This window comes from Protopterus annectens, chromosome 5.part0 (genome assembly GCF_019279795.1).
Source record: "Protopterus annectens isolate FY-2018-M chromosome 5.part0, PAN1.0, whole genome shotgun sequence".
NCBI classification, from domain to species: Eukaryota; Metazoa; Chordata; order Ceratodontiformes; family Protopteridae; genus Protopterus; species Protopterus annectens.
In genome coordinates, this window is record NC_056735.1 from 1,374,338,838 (window position 1) to 1,374,359,219 (window position 20,382).

General features: G+C 40.5%; 1 protein-coding gene across 1 annotated transcript in view; it reads left to right on the forward strand.

Moving 5' to 3' along the window:
- The window catches only part of LOC122801683 (interferon-induced very large GTPase 1-like), a 141,576-nt gene extending 121,580 nt beyond the window's left edge, over positions 1 to 19,996 (forward strand). The window contains exon 3 of the mRNA XM_044071193.1: positions 14,739 to 19,996. Within this exon, the coding sequence (XP_043927128.1) occupies positions 14,739 to 19,831 (5,093 nt within the window). The 3' untranslated portion in view covers positions 19,832 to 19,996. The remainder of the gene's footprint in view (positions 1 to 14,738) is intronic.
- The last annotated feature ends 386 nt before the right edge of the window (positions 19,997 to 20,382 follow it).

The window sequence follows — 20,382 nt, forward strand, 5'->3', positions numbered from 1 at the left end:
GCATAAGTTTTTCTGGTTGTGGACTTGTGAGAGGAGACAATAATTTTACATACAGCCGGGGAAATGCTGGGAAGCCTGGCTAAGGTTGGAAGTGGAGCAACCAAGCTGTGAGCTGGAGAGTTTAGAGGGATTGATGCAACCCGCCTGATTGATGAATCAGTAGGTCTGGAATCGGATCCAGAGTCCAGGGCTGATCAAAAAGGTAATGGTGCAGGAACGGGAACCATATCTATCGAGGCCAGTAGGGGGCAATGAGGATCATTTTGCAACCCAACAATATTGCTTTCCGTGTTAGGTTTGGACTCAGGGGAAACGGAGGAAAGGCATAAAGAAGTCCCTGAGGCCAATTGTGGACTAGAGCATCTCTGGGTGAGTGACCTGGAAGCAGAAGAAGGGAGAAGTAGTTGCTGCATTTGCTGTTGAAGGGGGTGGCAAAAAGATCGCAGCAAGGCTGTCCCCATTTGCGGAAGATAAGATCCGCAACTTCCTGATTCAGAGACCACTTGTGAGGCATGAGGATAGCTCTGCTGTGCCTGTCCGCTATGACGTTGGACTTCCCAGGGATGTGCGTCGCATCAACAGAAACACCTTTGGTAAGGAACTGCTTATCCTGGGGTGCTGTGATGAATTTGCCCAGTCTCCTCGGAGTTGGTTCCACTGTATCTAGAGCTGACCAAGCCTTTTGAGCCACCACTGTCATAAGTGGATCAAAAGGTGGAGAAACCCAGGAGGTGGATGGTCGGGAACCGAACGCATCTAGAAATACAGACTCATCCTTGGTAGGGGCTAGGGGATTCCAGTTTCCCCTCTGCTTAGGCATTTCTAAGATGTCCGAGAAGGAAACATCTTCAGAGGGGGATCTCAGGGACCCTTCTGAATCATCTAAGTCTGTATCAGAAGTGACAGACTCAGGGTAGTCAATGTGCTTCCTCTTGCACTGCTTCTTATGAGGGGGCTCCTCTGAATGATCAGGGGAGGCCTCGGAAGAAGAGGAAACACCCAATGGGGTGCCCTGGAGCGCCGGTTACCTATGCTTGGGGTCTGGAGGAGGAGCAGAGGTTGGCACAGGCACTACAGGGGATGGAGCCGGTGGGGCCAATAGTGGAGCTGACTCAGTGGCCAGCACACTCCTCATGACATCGAAGGCATCCCTGTCATGATGCAGAGAAAGCTGCGGTTCTGAGGAAATCGGAATCTTTCTCCACACCGAGGGAGACAGCTCCGAGGCCGATGTAGGAGCCAAGCTCACCTGCGCTGAAGCTCCGAGAAGGAGAACGGGATCGGACAAGGGTCAGAGCCAATGAGGGAACCCCAGTGCCCAGATCCCTAGATGGATGGCACCACCGAGGGGATTGGAGCCGACATCTGAACCGAAGGAGATAGAGTTATCGGAGCCGACGGTTCCACTACTCGAACCCCAATGAACTCCGGCTCCAAACTCATTGGAGTCAGAGGAGGAACATCGATAGAAGTGGATGGAGCTGACACCTGTTGAGGAGGGCTGGACAACATCTTGGCAAGTTCCTGCGACTTTAGCAACCTACTGACCACTCTCTCCACATCATGATCCCACAGCCTAGAGGATCGAGAGAAGTGAAAGGATCGGTGACTGAGCTCGCTCTGAAGCAAAGGAGACTGAGGAGCTGAATGTACCAATTCCAGTGAAGGGGACCTCAGCCTTTTGTGGCTCCATGAAGGCTCCAAAGTTTCTGATGGAGCCGATGGGGAGATAGTCTTATTGGTGCCAGCCAGAACCTAAGTAGAAGGTAGAGTCTGAACCGAGGATGGCTCCAAACTTGGAGCCAACGGCTTGGTAGATTTAGGGAATTTCACATGCTGAGAGCTCTTGGCCGGTGAATCCTGGGGTTTCAAAAGATCCCTAATAATAAGCTTATTCTTATGCTCTAGCAGGACTCTTGGACTAAAGGCATGGCAGATAGAACAAGAGTCCTGCAGGTGCACAGTGCCTAAGCAACAGACGCAAGAAGTGTGCCCATCTGTCAGAGACATTTTCTGACAGCATGAGTCACACGTCTTGAATCCAGACACTTTGGATTCCTTTGACATCCTGAAAGAAGGAAACAACAAATACAACAACAGCTACCAAAGCAAAATACAGTCTACACAAAAAACACACTGTACTACAAGACTATAGCTAAAGTTTTTTTTTTTTTTTTTTTTTTTTAATAGGAAAGCCTCTAACTTAAACGGCTAGCCTATGAAAGAAAGGTAGAAGGAAAGCCTCTAATCTAAATGGCTAATTTGACAAGAAGAGGATAGGGGGAGGGGTGGGGGAGAACTCTCTAAGTTAAACGAGTTCTACAAGGAAAGGAAGTGATACTACAACTAAACACTAGCTATCACAAAAAACAAGACTAATCGTTAACAATAAAACACTGAAAATATAAAATTCTAGAGTAAGAAAGTTATATAAAAAACTTTATATGAGCCTGAGCCAGAAAAACGACACCTCGCAGCTGATGCGGCAAATGTGATCTGGGTAGCTATCGCTAGACATCATGGGATAAGGGGTAGTCTCGAGCCAGTACACAGCTCTCGAGCTATAGAAGATGGCCAAGTCAGAGCCGAGGATTGGCTCCGATCCCAACCAGCAAGAACGAAGGCGAGATAGACAACTTAACATCACTTTTTATTGATTTAGCACTTTCAAGGTGAAAGGCTTCATCAGAATAGCCATGTTTGTTAAAACACATCTTTAAATAACCCACCCCAAACTCACATTGGTTAAAAGAAAGACATCACTTCCTGCATAAATAAACAATGAAAAAGCCATTAAAATATTTAGTGTATGGCTGGTAAAAATGCTTACATATTGCAAAAACAGCATAGATTACAGCTTAAGTAATGAACTTATAGAAACTTTCTCATTGAGTCCAGGATCCTGACAGGCATTTGTTCTAATCTGCCACTTGAGCTCCATGAACTCTAAAAATTCATCCAAGGGATCCCCGCCGGACCCAAATCAACTTGGTTGACAATGAAAAATTTGAAAGCATGCAATGGGTGAAGGCTGATGTGCCTGTACAGTGCATTATTCTCATTCTTGTGTTTAATGTCATATGTGTGCTGATATATTCTTTGTCTCAGTGCCCTGATTGTTTTTCCTGCATAGTAGGCATCGCAAGAATCACATAATGCGACGTAAACAACTCCTTTTGAATAACAATAATGTGTGGTGACATACCCATAGTTTTTGATTTTAATTTTGTTTGTGTCAATCATATACTGGCACTGTGGGCACCTACCACATCTATAACTGCCACCCTGATCTGATTTAATGTTATGTCTTTCCAGTAGCACTTTCAGGGAAGTTTCCTTTTTATAGACAACCTGCGGCCTCTTGCCGTTTATTGTGGGCATCAATGTCCAAACTAAAAATTGGCCAAAGCTTCACCACAATCTCCTTAATGTCGTAAAAATTGATATTGAAAGGTAAAATAAGTGCCCTACTAAATACATCAGATTTCTGCTTTTGTGAGGGCCCATTCAACCCATGGAATAATAGAGGGCTAAAGTTACCTAGTTCTCTGTTTGTGATAACTTCCTCAGCTATACTGCTGATAAAATTTTCAGGGTACCCTCTCTTGATTAACATGTGCTTCAATACAGCACATTCTCTTAGGAAGTCATCAAGTTGTGAAACCATCCTGGCTAGCCTGACATACTGCGACCAGTGCCTTCTTCTGATGTACAGGATGCCTGCTAGAAAAGTGCAACAATGAGTTGCACACCTCTCAACTGTCCCTGATCTTTAGGGACGTCCCTAATTTAGACTCTGATTGTAGGTCTGTCCCTCTTAATCCTTCTTAAAACTGGTGACTGCTGAAGAAAAGGTGGTGAATTGCCCTTAAAAAATAATGATTGTAATTCAGAGTTATAGACGTTTTACATCGGAAAATCTATATTAATCCACATTCTCTTATTCTGCAAATGTTTCAAGCTGATAGTAAAAATATTTAAAAAAATGTCTGATTGTCCCTAATTACTTGAGGATTTGTCCTCGATTCTGTTGAGATTTGTCTCTGATTAGTTGAGAGCTATGATGAGTTGGAATATGTTGGCTTGCGAAATAAATGGGAGGTAAAACCCTTTGTGACATAGTTTTTCTGTACAGTCACATCAAGGTAGTTCAAAGTGTCCTTGTTTTTGTTCATATTGAACTTCAAAAAATTGGAGGTCCCATTAATGAAGGTGAAAAACCTATTCAGGTCATTTTCACCTCCTTTCCAAAAAAGGACAATATCATCCAAATAGCACCCATAAAGCACCCAGAGGTCACTGAACTCAGAGTTCATAATGAACAGATCCTCCCATTGTGCCACTACAATGTTAGCAAATGTTGGTGCACAGCATGCACCCATAGCAACACCGGTTCTTTGTTTGAACAGATGTCCCTCAAAGCTGATGAAATTGTTCTCCAGGACAAGCTCCATACATGCTCAAATGGTCAAAATGGTCCCATGATCAAAAGATGTCTTTGTACAAAGATAGTCATAAAACCATTCGAGCCCTTCGTCATGTGGGATCACCAAGAACAAGTCACACACATCAATTGTGACAAATATCAAATCATCAAACATTTCAGGTTTTATTTTCCCTAGAATGTTCCAGAAGTCTCTAATAATGGATTCTCTCCCATCAAGTACATGTTTAACCTTATTATCAATGTATTTTGCTAGGAAAAAAAGTTTAAGAGGCCTTAACATCCACTATAGGATGAAGGGGGGGGGGTTAGTAATGGACTTATGTATTATAGGAATCCCGAATATTGTTGGGATCCTAGGATGTTTTATATACAGGTACTCATGTGTCTCTATCGATATCTGACCATTAAGTAACAGTTTCTCAATATGTAAGCCAATGTTTCTACATGCAATGTTCAATTCATTGTGAGAGACTTCTACATACACTGTATAAAAGCTCCAACATTCTACTATTGTAGTCATCAAGGCCCATAACTACTAATCCCCCACCATTGTCCGGTTTCATGAATCTTGTCTTTCTACAGTCCAAAATGTCCTGTAGGACCACTGCCTCACTCGTAGTCAAGTTATGATGTAAGTTGTGACTCCTATTCTGTACCAACCCCCTAATTTCTTTATCACATAACATCTCAAATGTTTGTACTGTGGGGTGTGTAGGGGGCATAAAGGTACTAGGTCTGTGTAATGCTGCATGGGTCAAGGCCAGGTTGTCTGAAGAAAAATGTAGTGCTAAGTTCAATTTCCTTGTGTATAACTTATGTTGTATAATAGTGTTGACAATATTAAGGTTTGTAGCAGGGACAATGTTCAGGTCCTTAGAAAAAAATTCAGCCCATTCAACAGTAACCATCATTTGACTGTAGTTATAAATATTAAAATCACCACCCAAATTTTTGATAATAGTGCAGTCAGCATTATCAAATTCTCCACTAAGGCTCATTGCCTCTGGTAGTTGTTCCGCCTCCCCCTCCATTGGCCCTGATAGTTGTTCTCATAGTTGTTCTGGCCATATCTCTCATTGCCTTGTCTCTCCTGCCTCTGATTCATCAATTGTTCTGATCTCCTCAGAGGCGGTGGGTCTAAAGGGGTGTCAGGACATGTATTGCTAGATTGAGAATTGCCAGCATTAATGTCAGCATTATATTCCTCATACCTATCATGGCACCCCCCTTGTTGACCCTGTGGGGGGTCTGGGTATGCTCTCCCCACCTCATAGTCATCCAGGTTCCTTAATAATTTCTTTTCTTTGTGTGTTTTTAATTCACATAGCTCATTTTCTACATTACTAAAAACCTTGTAAAAATCAACTTGTTTGTGTTCAAACAGTAAATCATTTTTAATACTGTTATCCAACTTCTCTCTGTCTCTCACTAACATTGCCATTTTCCGGTTATCACCAACCAAAATATGTAACAATTCACATCTCTGCTTATTAAAAAACACAATTAAGTCTTTGTATAATTGTGAACCCTTTACCAGTCCGGTAGAGTATTTCCACATTTGGAGCCCTTTGGGGATCTGTTCACGTTTAATACACTCCAATAAATACTCGTTCTCCAACTGCAGCTTCTTATATTTAGTCAAAAGTTCCTTAAATTGCCAAAATTGCTGTTCTAAATTACCAACAGCATTAGAAGAGTTTGCGTCATATTTTTCAAGCTGAACTCCGGTTTTTAGCCACTGCTCAACCGAAGGTGCTGCTGTCACATCACCAATAAGTCCCTGACTGTTGCAGGGTTGAGAAACGGCTCCAAACACATTATTTTCAGAAAATGTCCCAAGATTCTGCCTGCTCTTGTCAAGGAAACAAACCCTTTGAGCTGGAGTGATATCAAACTGGTCGGAACTTTGGTTACCAGTGGTATTTCCATTTGCTAAAATGTCCGATCCATTTTTGTTTAATAAAATGTCCACTTTCTTAGATAAATCAGTCACAGTGTTTGCCAGTGAAGAAATAGACATCAAAATGGCTTGTAGATCAGTGCCTTCACTGCACTCAAGCTGTTCACTGTCATCCATTGAGGAGCCAAACCAAACATAGAATGACCAAAACTAAATAAATCCACAGATGGATAGTGAAGCTAGGAACCACAGAGGACACAATCCAATAATCCAAAACACTTTTTATTGATTTAGTGCTTTCATCAAGGTGAAAGACTTCATCAGAGTAGCCATGTTTGTTAAAATACATCTTTAAATAACCCACCCCCAACTTGCATTGGTTAAAAGAAAGACATCACTTCCTGCATAAAATAAACAATGAAAAAAACATTAAAATATTTAGTGTACTGCTGGCAAAAAATGCTTACATATTACAAAAACAGCATAGATTTCAGCTTAAGTACTGAACTTATAGAAACTCTATCATCGAGTACAGGAGCCTGACAGGCATTTGTTGTAATCTGCCACTTGAGCTCCATGAACTCTAAAAATTCATCCAAAGGACCTCCCCAAGGACCCAAATCAACTTAGGCTACAATGAAAAATTTTAAAGCATGCAATGGGTGAAGGTTGATGTGCCTATACAGTGCATTATTCTCATTCTTGTGTTTAATGTCATATGTGTGCTGATAAATTCTTTGTCTCAAGTGCCCTGATTGTATTTCCTTTGTAGTAGGCGTCGCACGAATCATATAATGTGACGTGAACAACTCCTTTTGAATAACAATAATGTTTCCTACGTGTGGTGACATATCCATAGTTTTTTATTTTCATTTTGTTTGTGTCAATTATATACGGGCACTGTGGGCACCTACCACATCTATAACTGCCACCCTGATCTGATTTAATGTTATGTCTTTCCAGTAGCCCTCTCAGGAAAGTTTCCTTTTTTATAGACAACCTGTGGCCTCTTGCCCAGTTTACTGTGGACATCAATGTCCAAACTAAAAATTGCCCAAAGCTTAACCACAATCTCTTTAATGTTGTAAAAATTGATATTGAAAGGTAAAATAATTGCCCTACTAAATATATCAGATTTCTCCTTTTGCAAAGGCCCATTCAACCCATGGAATAATAGAGGGCTAAAGTTACCTAGTTCTCTCTTTGTGATAACTTCCTCAGCTATACTGCTGATAAAGTTTTCAGGGTACCCTCTCTCGATTAACATGTTCTTCAATACAACACATTCTCTTAGTAAGTCATCAAGTTGTGAAACCATCCTGGCTAGCCTGGATGTACTACCCTTTGACCAGTGCCTGACACTGTAAAACTCCAATGCCAATCATGAGCAGGCAGGTGATCCACTGTGGTGACCCCTAACCCAAAAAAGCTGAAAGAAGAAGAAGAAGAATTGTATGCAGGAAGTGATGTCTTTCTTTTAACCAATGTGAGTTGGGGGTGGGTTATTTAAAGATGTTTTTAACAAACATGGCTGTTCTGATGAAGTCTTTCACCTTGACAAAAGCACTAAATCAATAAAAAGTGTCTTGGATTATTGGATTGCGTCCTCTGTGGTTCCTAGCTTCACTATCCATCTGTGGAATCAAAGGAATGGGGAAAGGTGTACAATAGACCAGGAGGCCAGTTGTGTATGAGTGCATCATTCAGAGGAGTCCCCCGGTTGGGGGATTAGAGCAAAGTTACTGCTGCATTTGTTGTTTAGGGGAGAAACGAAGAGGTTGCAGCACGGCTGGCCCCATCTACAGAAAATGTCCTCTACTATTGTCTGGACCACTCATGAGGCATGAGAATGGATCTGCTCAACTTGTCTGCTATCACATTGGACTTTCCCAGAATGTGCGTTGCTATAAGAAAGCAGTTGGATGAGATTGCCCATTGCCACACCCTTAGCGCTTCTCGACACAGAGGGTATGATCAGGTTCCTCCTTGCTTGTTTATGTACCAGACCACTGACATGTTGTCTGATTGAATCACTACTGTTCCCAGAGGGAAAGCATTCTGAAATGCCTGCAATGCTGGAAGCACTGTCCTGATCTCCAGGATGTTTATGTACATATTGGCCTAGTCTGCTGACTAAGTTCCTTGGACTGCCTTCCCCAGATAATGCCCCCCACCCTATCTGGGAAGTTCCCATGGTCACCATGGCCTGTGGCTGAGGGGGAAAGGAAGGGTCAACCTTGAGTCAACTGTGCTGAATGAATCCACCATGAAAGGGTACTTTTGCATGTTCATAGTTCATAGATTAGTACTAGGCTAACTGCCCTTGTAGGCTATTTAAAGCCTAGCCAGTTACCCAATGTCAGAATCAAACCCTGCACCTTGTGTCTGTAAGGTAAACACCTTAACCGTTATGCCAACCTCCCACTCTATGTGTCTGTTATGAGGATTTGGTGAGAAATTGATTGGTGGATAGTTGACCATTGGGCAACTAGAAGCCATTAAAGTATTCACATATGAAATCTGGGTAACGGAACTAACACAATTGACGTGACCATTGATCCTAAGGCCTGTAAAACATGATGAGCAGCTACATTCTTGCTTTCAATTAATCTGTGTGTTTGTCATCTGATTGTCAACACTCTGGAAGGGGGAAGTTTTGCAGTCATCTGAGTAGTGTCCAGTAGTGTTCCTATGAGCTCTATTGTTTGAGAAGATTCCAGGTGTGATTTTTGATAATTTATGGTTATTCCTAGTTCTGTACAGATTGGAAGAACAGAGTCTCTTGCATGGCTAAATAGATTCCTGGTAGAGACTGATATAAGACAGTCATCTAAATAAGGAAACACCCAGAATCCTTGTCATCTCAGGTGAGCCACAACCACTGCCATGCATTTGGTGAACACTCTGGGGGTTGTAGTAAGACCAAAGGACAGTGCTATGAACTAGTAATGACTGCCTCCCACCCAAAAGGGTAGGTATCTTCTGTAACTTCTGTCCATTTTTATATGGTAGTATGCATCCTGTAGATCTATAGAGTACAGCCAATTATCCTGCTCCAGGAAAGGAAGTATGGACCGCACTGTGACCATACAGAACTTGCAACATTGAACTGACCTGTTTAATCTGCTGTGATCCAGAATTGGTCTCCAGTCCAGTGTTTTGTTTGGAACTAAAAAGGATTTTGAGTAAATTCCGAATCCTGCCTGGTCTCAGGGTACCTCTTGGATGACTCTTTTTTTTCCAGCAGGTTTTGAATTTAAATGATTGCTCGATCCCTTTGACTGGGTGGAATGTCTGGGATTTTTCTGTTGGGGTTGGTTGTTGAGTGAAGGGAATTTGGTAACCCTGGATATTATCCTCTGCACTCACAAATTGGAAGTTATCTTTTGCCAGGCTCTCCACTGCAGGGATAATCGACTCCCAATTGCCTCCAGAGGTGGACAACTGGGCCTCTTTTCAGGAGTGCTGAAAGGGTTTGCTGAAGAAAGACTCCCAGGACACTTGGTTCTACAGGCCTCCTCTACCATGAGGGTGGTGTCTTCTATTATTTTCCTCCCCTCTGCCTTTGGGGAAAAAATCTTCATGTGTGACCTGGTAAGACCCTGAGACTTTTTGAACTACATTTTTGGCTATTTCTCTGACCTTTAGGGTAAGGTCTCTGAGGAGCAGAAAAATGTATGCCCATGGCAGAAAGGGTTTTACCTTCTTTTTCACAACTGGATAGTATATCTTTGACTTTGGGACCAAAAAATGATGTACCATCAAATGGTGCCTTGACAAGTGAAGACTTAAAAGGCTCCTCAAATCACATAGGTGCATCCAGTCATGCCTCCTCACAGAAATTCCGGAACCCACTGCTCTAGTCGTTCCTTCAGCTGCATGCGCAATGAGCCTCATGGAAGAGTTAGCCACAGAATATAGGGCCGCTAACTGGGAAGCCACACTTTCTGTTGCACCCTAAGCTACTGCTCCTTCAAGAGCATTTGACAATTCTTTGATCAGATCCCTTTGCATCCTGGTGAAATGAGAAAGGTAATTCAGCAATCATAAGGCAAAGGTTACTGGAAAAAGACACTCACTTCCCACATCTATCCATTGTCCTGGAATCTTTATTAGGAGGATAAATAGTGGAACTCTCCTTTGAAAGTTCCTTTCTGGTTGCCACTGCCATGACCATAGCATTTACTGCAACCCATTTGGTCCAGAAGGCCTTGTCAGTTGGAGCAGTATTTATTTCTTTCTGTCTCCAGGGAATAGGTTCAATGGAATCTGGGGTCTCCCATGCCCACTGAGAGATTAAACCTATGAGCTCATTGGTGGGAGGAGTCACCCAGGAGGTAGATGGATGGGAACCAGAGGCTGCCAGGTAAACTGACTCCTCAAATGAAGGATTGCTGGACAGCCCAACACTTCTCTGCTTTAGAATCTCCAGAATATCCCTGAAAGGAATATCATCAGGAAGTGACCATGGGGATCCTTCTCCCACATTAATGCCAATTTCCTCTGTGGCTGACTCCTCAGTGGCATCCAAATGCTTCCTCTTGCAAAGTCTCTTCCAAAGACCCTCTTCAGTGGGGTGCTCTGGGGAGGTATTGGAAGAGGCAGGGGTACCCCAATGGGTATCCTGGTGCCTGAGGTCCTGCAGTCCCTGTGGAACATCCTGGTCAAAAGAAGTGCGCAAGGAACATAAATGGTATTGAGGATCTGAGGGGGCAGGTGATTTTCTAGATGCGGTGTCAGCTATAGCCATCTCCAAAGCCCAGTAGGTTGACTGCCCCTGAATGAAGGAGGACTCTGTCACTGACAAGCCATGCTTGTGAGAATCAGGTCCCCTCCAGCCCAGAAGACAGCTCACTTAGGGTAAGAGCCAGAGCCAAGCTCACCTGTGCAGAAGCCAAGAAATGCACTGACTGCTCTGAAGGCCCATGAGTCGAGTGCACCCGTGGTCAGTGAGGTCCACTTCAGCTCCAGGAACTCTTCAGCTTCGAAAAGGCCAAGAAGATCCAAGTAGAAGTCTGATCCAAAGAAAGAGACATCTTCGGACCCAAACTGAAAGTCAGTGTGTGTATCAGATCTGATGACTTTGAAGCTTGCCCTGAAGTTGGAGGAGGAGTTAGTGGGGGAGTGGATGATTTGGATAGACCTACAACCACATGAGTTAAGGTTGAGGGAGATTTAGTGATGCCCTGTGCCCACAATATCTTCTATACCACTCATTCCATGTCTTCTTTAGTAAGGCTCCTATTTGAATGGGAAGAGGATGTGATGGGAATTTAGGTCTACTTAAAATGGGGATGTTACCCTTGAAGGAACAGGATTGATGATCAGGGAATACCTTGTCCTTGGAAGTGACATGATCAGTTTAAATGGAGTTGTTGCTAGATCCAACATCAATGGACCTGATCTATTCTTGTCTGAGAGACTAAGAGCTTAAGAATCTGTACCAACTTAGAAGTCCTCAGAGCTGAAGGCTCCTGTGGAGTCAGAGATGCTGAAGGTTTTGGAGTTATATTTGTCAGCACAGAAGGGTCTGTCAGAGTCAAGGAAGGCCTCTTCTTTCCTCTGTCACCACTCTTGGAGGAAAGGGAAGAAGCAGAGCTCCAATGAGCCAATTTGGATTTTGAGGATTTCACCAATTAGGGGTGACAACCAGAAATAGACTCCTCAAAACAGATGGCAGCATGCCCCTCAAAATGAGCTTATTTTTCTCTCAACCAAAGCTCTGTGGTAGAAAGAATGGCAGATCACACAATCTTCTTGCAGGTTAAGGGGCCTTAGACAATAAATGCACGGGGAGTGCAAGTCACTGAAAGGTATTTTATGACTGCAGTTTGTACATTTCTTGTTCCCTGCTGGTTTATCTTGTTTCTCTGCCACGTGGAAAACAATTATATGAGACACACACACACACACACACACAAATACACACACACTCACACACGCATTTAAGGTGAAAAGATAGAAAAAGGGAAAGTTTATATGTGTGTGTGTGTGTGTTTATGTGTGTGTGTGTGTGTGTGTGTGTGTGTGTGTGTGTGTGTATATATATATATATATATATATATATATATATATATATATATATATATATGATATCACTTTCCATGTACTTTTCAATCTATATACTTACTACAATATGTTAAACAACCAATGATGTAATTGTATAACTATGCTTTACGATTCTCCTGTCTTTGTACTGTGCAACTTCTATATTACTGTGGAGCTTTTCTCCATGAGCCTCAACTAAAAACGGGCTCAGTATGGGCCAGTGGACTTCCCCAGTTAACAAACTGTAAATAAATAAATATGAGCGAGGGGAAAGAAAGGGGGAAACTACTAACAATAGTAGTTAATCATACATTAAAGGTAAACAGGAGGGGGTATAGGATGAGTAACCTATAAAAAAAATGTTACTAGCAGGAAAAAAGGTGACAGAGATACAGGGAAAGTGAAGAAACCTAATAAAAAAGTTGTTACTGTTTGAAAGGGTTTTAGAAACAAGGGGGAGATGCAAAAAGGCTAAATACCAAAGATTACAAAGAAATAAGATAGAGAGAAAATATTATAATAATATAACATAAAATGTCAAGAGCTAGCTGCTCGGACCATGTCTTTATGAAGCAGCAAACCAGATTTGAGGTAACAGGGAGAGATGCATTGTGGATAAGGGGAGTTAGCCAAGAGCTTTTTGGTTGCCACAAGCTTAGTAAGGACTGGGTCAGAGCTGATGGATCAGATGTGGACCCATATTTGAGGACAAGATGAAAAATTGACAATATCAGATCTCTGTACATCTTTAAGTAAGGAAGTTTAACCCTTCAGATAGGAACAATTGTCCCAAATATACAGCTGCACTCACAGGCATTACCTAACCTAAAATTAAGGTTATCCATGCTAAAGCAGATGCTACAGCCTCTGCTCCTACTTTCAGTAATTGCTGTGTAATGATTACCAGTCATGTCTTGTTCTGTGATAGCATGATTGCAACTAGGGAGGCAATGAGAATACATAGATAGCATACCTACTCCTAATGACGTGAAACAGCTTGAATGTACTGATATGTTCCTGATAATGTTCTGTCCTTTGATAGTACCACAGCAGTTAGTGAGGATACATGAATACATACTTACAACTGATACTTCTAATGATGTCACACAGCTGTACTGTAATGATGTGGTACCAGTAATATCCTGTTTTGATCTTTGAAACAAAAGCAGTCTGATATATTAGTCTCATAAAACAGTGGTCCACAGCCTTTAATGCTTAGCCATTCTCAGTGAGGCTGTCCCATATACTGCCCACCAGTCCACAGTCTTTGATTCCCATAAACTCTTATTCATGTTTAGTAAGTCAGTCCTGTACCACTTATATAGCTTTTTTGAACAACAAGACAATGCAAAAATGATATCCAGTCCCTATATATGCCTCCCTTTTAGGCCTGGTAAAGCAGTGGCGTTGCTTGATATATTATATGGGTTTATGTGTCTGAGAAAACATAGCAGGCTACTGTAAAACACTGCAGTAATTTTGAATAGTATTATTGCAACCTGTTGTGCTTTGGGCATGAATCCCTCATAGCACAAAGGTGTGAGTCTCTGTGAACAGATCAAGCCTGTTACTGCTACTTTGTAGTTCCATCTAACCTGCAGATGGCATTGTGTATAAGCCCAAGATTTAGACACTAACTTCATTCTGCCCTGCTATTGCTTTATAGTGTGTGATTTGGAATACAGGGGAATAGTAAACCCCTTATATAAGGATAAGGCAACATTAATGATTATGTAAGTGAAAACTTGACTGCTTATGAGCCACAGACAATGACTACATTAAACTAGTCTGAATAATCATACATAATAATGTATTCAAACAGAGCCTTAATGATATGATCATATATGGGTATTTGTTGACTTACCAAATCAGACTAGATTTCTGATGTCTGAATGTAGGAAACATTTGTTCCAAACTAAACTATGTACTTGCAGCAAATGTGTAAGTACTTAGTAAATGGGTTTCCTTTGTGAAGGAATTCCAGGTGTAGCATGCCTAAATGTTATCAGTACTGCATACATATGGACCCCAGCCCTCATCTGTATCTTCTTTATATACAGTACCCACATATTGTTGTACTCTTCATTTCTTTGTCTAACATCATTTACATCATAAATTAAAAGAGTTCTGTACTTAAATAAATATTTGCAGTCTGATGAAGATACAGTAAATAAACAGTGCCAGCTTTGACTTTTAATGCTATGACATTTCTCTAAGTGATGTGTTTTTGCCAAGAAATTGAAAGTAACATTATTTCTGGTGTGCCTTTTTAATATCATTGTCTTTACTGGCACTCACTTGTACATGATAAAAATTTAATTTTCATTTTTTGTGTGTTTACAGATCAAAATGATCATTCAGAATCTGATGAAGACATTTATAGTGACCCTGGAGCAAATATACCTGCACAGAGTGCTGGTTTACAGGATGACACTAATGCAGCACAGAAATGTGAACCTATGAGGGAAGCAATCTCAGAGAAGTACACATGGGCTGGTATACAGGATGACACTAATGCAGCACAGAAATGTGAACCTATGAGGGAAGCAATCTCAGAGAAGTACACATGGGCTGGTATACAGGATGACACTAATGCAGCACAGAAATGTGAACCTATGAGGGAAGCAATCTCAGAGAAGTACACATGGGCTGGTATACAGGATGGCACTAATGCAGCAGAGAAATGTGAATCTAAAAGTGAAGTAATCTCCGAGAAGTACATGTGGGACAATCATGCCCAAGAAGTTTTAACACAAGTGGGGTTAGTTCAGTTCTGTAAGAAAAAACTTTCACTGAGGAATGTATTAGAAATTAGTGTGGAAGCTTTGGAAGGGTGTGCACCAAAATCCCTAGAGCATGTTCCCTGGTACTTTCTTAGGAAGGTAATGAGATTAGATGCCAGTGCAGTCAACATAAAATGTATCTGTGATCATATCATAAGAAATGAAATGCAGGAGCTGGAATCTAATGATATATTTACAACTTCCACCTGCTCAGCAGTTCCCTGGATCCACCCTTTAGATATAATTGTGTCAGTGTTTCTCTGTTCAGATGCTCTGTTACAGCAGGAGCTCATGGTAAAAATGGCTTCATGTCAGTTTGCATTACCGCTTTTACTGCCTACATGGAACAACAGTTGTACCTTCCTGCTCTGGGCACTGCGCTCAGTTTTAAAGAAGTGGCACCCCATACGAGGGAAAGACAACAATGGGTTCCTGGAAGAACATGTAGTTTCAATGAAAATTCCAACTTTCTCATTTATAAAGGTAGGTGACATTAATGTGTCAAAGTCTAAAATACTGAATGACATCCTCAACAATAAACAGCAATATCATAATATATTTATCCATTACCATATGGATTGTGCAAACTTACCTAAGAAAATATCCAATGGTCTTGCAGAGATTTCTTGGTACTTGCCATCTGGTTCTGAAAACAATGATGTTTTCACACAGCCATTTCAGATAATTAATCTACATGGTGATGCCTTCAAAACACCAGAGCAAGCTGAATTTTTAACACTAATCTCTTCTGCTGTCTTTGTGTTCCTTGGTGATATTACAGAAATGAAACTTCAGTACCTAAAAAACTTGACAAAAAACAAGGCACAGATCTATCTCATATTAACTTCAGATGTTACAATACAAAATGCAAAAGATTTATTACTATCATTTACACAAATGTTTAATTTGTGTAAAAAATACATTATTATCAAAAGCCAACAAATAAACGATTCTGACTTTACAACAAAACTTTGTTTCAGACTACAGTCTGCTATGGATCAGTGTAGCCAAGAAAACATGTTATGTCTAGAGGAAATGATTTCTGTGGCACATCAATGTGGAATTCACGTAGATGAGGATGAAGAACAAATTCAACTCACAAAGAATTGGTGTGAAGACATCATTGGTCTTATAACAAATGCTGATATCCAAGATTTCAAATGCAGAAATTTCAGATTTCAAGGTGAGACCTGCAAGAAACTGTTAGATTTTGAAAAGGAACAAAGCCGTTTAAAAAACTGCTGTGGGAGTGTGGTGCTATACACTGCTAAGTTAGAAAAACAGAAAAGTCAATTAAGGCAATCTCTGTTAGAGAAGGATCTTCCTGACATTATGAAAAGCTTCATTCAGAAACTGACAGATTTATCTGGAAGTAATAGAGTACTTTTTCTTCAGTGGATAAAGCACAAGTTAAATTCTAAATCTCAAACTAGAATGTCTGAGTTAAAGTCTCAGTACAGAAATAAATACAAAACATTAATCAGTACAGAAAATCAGACAGAAAGAGAGCAAAAACAGACAATGCTTCAAAAAATTAATAATAAACTCAGTGCTGCCTCACTGGGTCTAGAGCATTTCATGCGTGAACTGGGGCAGATTTATGAAACTCTAATAACAGAAAAAAAAGAATCATTTCAAGGAATTCCGTCAGCTGATACATTAGCATATACGGCTGCAGAATTATTGTTAGAAGGTTTACCACTGGAACTTCTTGATGGAGATACTGGGACTATAGCAGTAAACTGGATATCAGCTGTTCTAAAAGAAGTAGCCATTCTTGTGGGAAGAGATAAGTGCGTGTTTGTACTGTCAGTGTTAGGTGTACAAAGCACTGGGAAATCGACTTTGCTGAACACAATGTTTGGGCTGCAGTTTGCTGTGGGCAGTGGAAGAGGCACAAAAGGTGCATTTATACAGTTGCTTAAAATCACAGGTAGCTTACAATCGCAGCTGGGCTATGATTTCCTCATGATTATTGATACTGAAGGATTAAAAGCCCCCGAATTACAGAGTTTGGTTGACAATTATGAGCATGACAATGAACTAGCAACACTAGTGACTGGATTAAGTGATATGACCCTTGTAAATATGTCCATGGAACATTCTGCAGAAATGAAAGATATATTACAGATTGTTTTACATGCCTTTATCAGAATGAAAATTGTTGGCAAGAAGCCAGTTTGTGTCTTTGTCCATCAGAATGTGGGTGACATTTCTGCTTATGATCAGAACCTGATAGGTCACAAGCTTCTTCTGGACCAGTTAGATGAAATTATAAGGGCTGCAGCAAAAATGGAAAAATGTGATGACAAATTTACCAAACTTGCTGATGTTGCAACATTTGACCCCAACTGTTCAAAGGGTTACATAGCAGGCCTTTGGCATGGTTGTGGCCCCATGGCATCTATTAGTAGAGGATACAGTACCAGTGTATTTGAACTGAAAAAGTCCTTATTTCAGACCATCCAGACATTCAGTAAATACAAAGAAACATTTTCTGACTTCTCCAGATTGATACAGGACACATGGAGTGCAGTAAAAATGGAAAACTTTATATTTAGTTTTAAAAACAGCTTGGTAGCTGAGGCCTTCCATCATATTACACAGGAATTTGCCAAGTGGGACTGGGAGATGCGAAGAGCTGTGCAGGAGTGGACAATCCAAGCTGAAAATAAAATTGAAGCCTCTGAAACTAACATCTCCAGTTTCTTAGAAACAGAGCTCAAAATGTTTATTACAGAAACACAGACTGTTGCACTCAGCCATCTGGAAAAGTACTTTACTGCTAACCCAGAAAAGGCAAGACTTGTTGAAGAATACAGACAAAGGCTTATTAATTGCATTCAAGCTCTTGGGCAAGACTTGCTCCTTTCTGCCTCAAAGAGATGCCAAGAAGCAAACCAAAGTAAAAAAGCCTTGAAGGAAGTCAATATTCTGAAACTAAGTTACAGTAAGAAACTTGAAAAGGGCATTTCAGAACTTTTAGAAAATTTTAAGCAACATAAAGCTAAATTAAATGATTATGAACTGTTGTTTTATTTTGATACGATGTGGTATAAAGAAACCAGTTGCATTCCTGTTCCCCTGCCTAAGCGAATCAACATTGAGGCAGATATGGAGAACAGTCTGAGGGAACACATGCCTGCCATGTCAGCTGATATAAACAAAAAAATAAGAGACGTAAGAGGTGATTGGAGCCTCTTGAAAGGTGTGAAGGATTTTATACCAAATTCACTCAGTGGCCATTTCAGCAATGAAACAGATGAGCAGATGGCCAAATGTAAAGCTTTCCTTGTAGTGGAGCAGTGCAGCATGTTTGTAGAAGACATTGTGAGACAAGATAGAGATTATGATCCCAGTCACTGGTTTAAAGTTTTAAATTATGTTGATAAAAATATTATAAAACTGCAAACAGACAGGTTTTCATATCCGCCTGAATTTCTTTTGGAGTTTAAGCTACATGTATGCATTTCTGCACTCAGTAAATTTAAGGAATTACACAGGAAATTTAATGAAGAAAATAACCCACTGCAACTACTTGCTAGAGAGAGAGAGAATTATTTTTACCTGTTTAAGGAACTGTACAAAACTAATGATGCAAGTCAGACAATGGCAGAAACTTTTACTGAACAATTTCTGAAGCCAGCAATTTTCAAAGCAATTGAGAAAAATCTAGGATTTGACATTGCTGATGACATGAAAAACAACTATTCTGGTGGTGGATTTAAAGCTAGAATGAATTTTAATGTAGCAATTATGTATGATTTGTATATGAAAGATGATTTTGAAACTTACTATAATTACATTAGCAGTAGTGCTTTGTTTGAACAGACGTGGCTACATGAGAAAATAATTCAGCACTGCATGAGACAGTATAATGGCCACACTAGACTTTTTCAACTGGCCACACAGACATTGAAAGTGTTAGTTAACATGCTGAAAAATGCAATAAGCAATGCAAAAGTTAACAGTGAAACAATATTGCAATTTTTTGAGAAAGTAAAAGAAAATATTCAAAGCTGTCTTGTTATATCATCAAATGCAGACATATTTGCATCTCATACCAATCTGGAGTGTTTTGTTAAATATTTAGAGGGCAGTATTAACAGGACTGAAAAAGACATAGAAACAGAAATTGGACAGTGGAGAGCTGCTACAAAAATAACATCCCTACCCTACTCACCCACCTCTCTGCTCTATGAAAGCTTAGAAGGATGTGGAATGTGCTGCTTCTGGTGTGGGACACCCTGTGAGAACAGTCAACTTGGTCATGTGACACACAGTGCTACATATCACAGACCAGTTGGCATTAATGGCTATAAAAATGAGGAGTCAAATAAGTTAATTCCTGAAACCTGTACATCAATTGTTGCAACTATTAAACAGTTTCGGAATAAAGACACAAAATGGAAATGGGTTCGTATCAAAAAGTATAAATCAGTTAGTGATCACTACAGATCCTGGAATATTCCACCAGACACAAGTCTGAGCGAGTCATCTTACTGGAAGGCTGTGTTCTACAAATACAATGAGAAGTTTGCTGAATATTACAAATGTTTACCTGCTGATGTTCCACCTGAATGGAATTTTTCATGGGTGGATGTCTGTAGAGATGTTGCAGATGCTTACAATGTAAATCTAGACAGTTTCTGAGAAAGCAAACATGAAACTGGAAAAGAATGATAACATAATAAATACAATGTGTTGAGAACTTACATGATGAACAAATATGTGGTAACTTGGTAGCATTAGGGTTGCCACCTTTCCAAATGGCCAAAGTGGGACATTTGTGCTACAAACATCAGATTTTGCAGGGCAAAACATACCCACGGCCAGTACAAAGGACAGAACTTCAGTTGTTTGCCTGAATAAAAGTTTATTCTTGTAGCATTTCAGTTCCTTATTCTGTTTCGTATAACATTTAGGTGTTTCAGATACAGAATAACTGTTTTATGCAACTATTACATACAATATAGAAAATAATTTTGTCCTAAAATCTCAGGACATTTGCCATTTTCTCACAATATTTTGCAGGACACAACTACCCAAAGAGGGACTGTCCCTCGCAAAGTGGGACAGGTGGTAACCCTAGGTAGCATACTTGGAAATAATTTGTGTTTCTCATATGTTACACAACAAAGGACAGGAAACATCTTTTTCAGTAATTTGATTATATTTTATTCTGCCAGAAATTAGTGTTTATA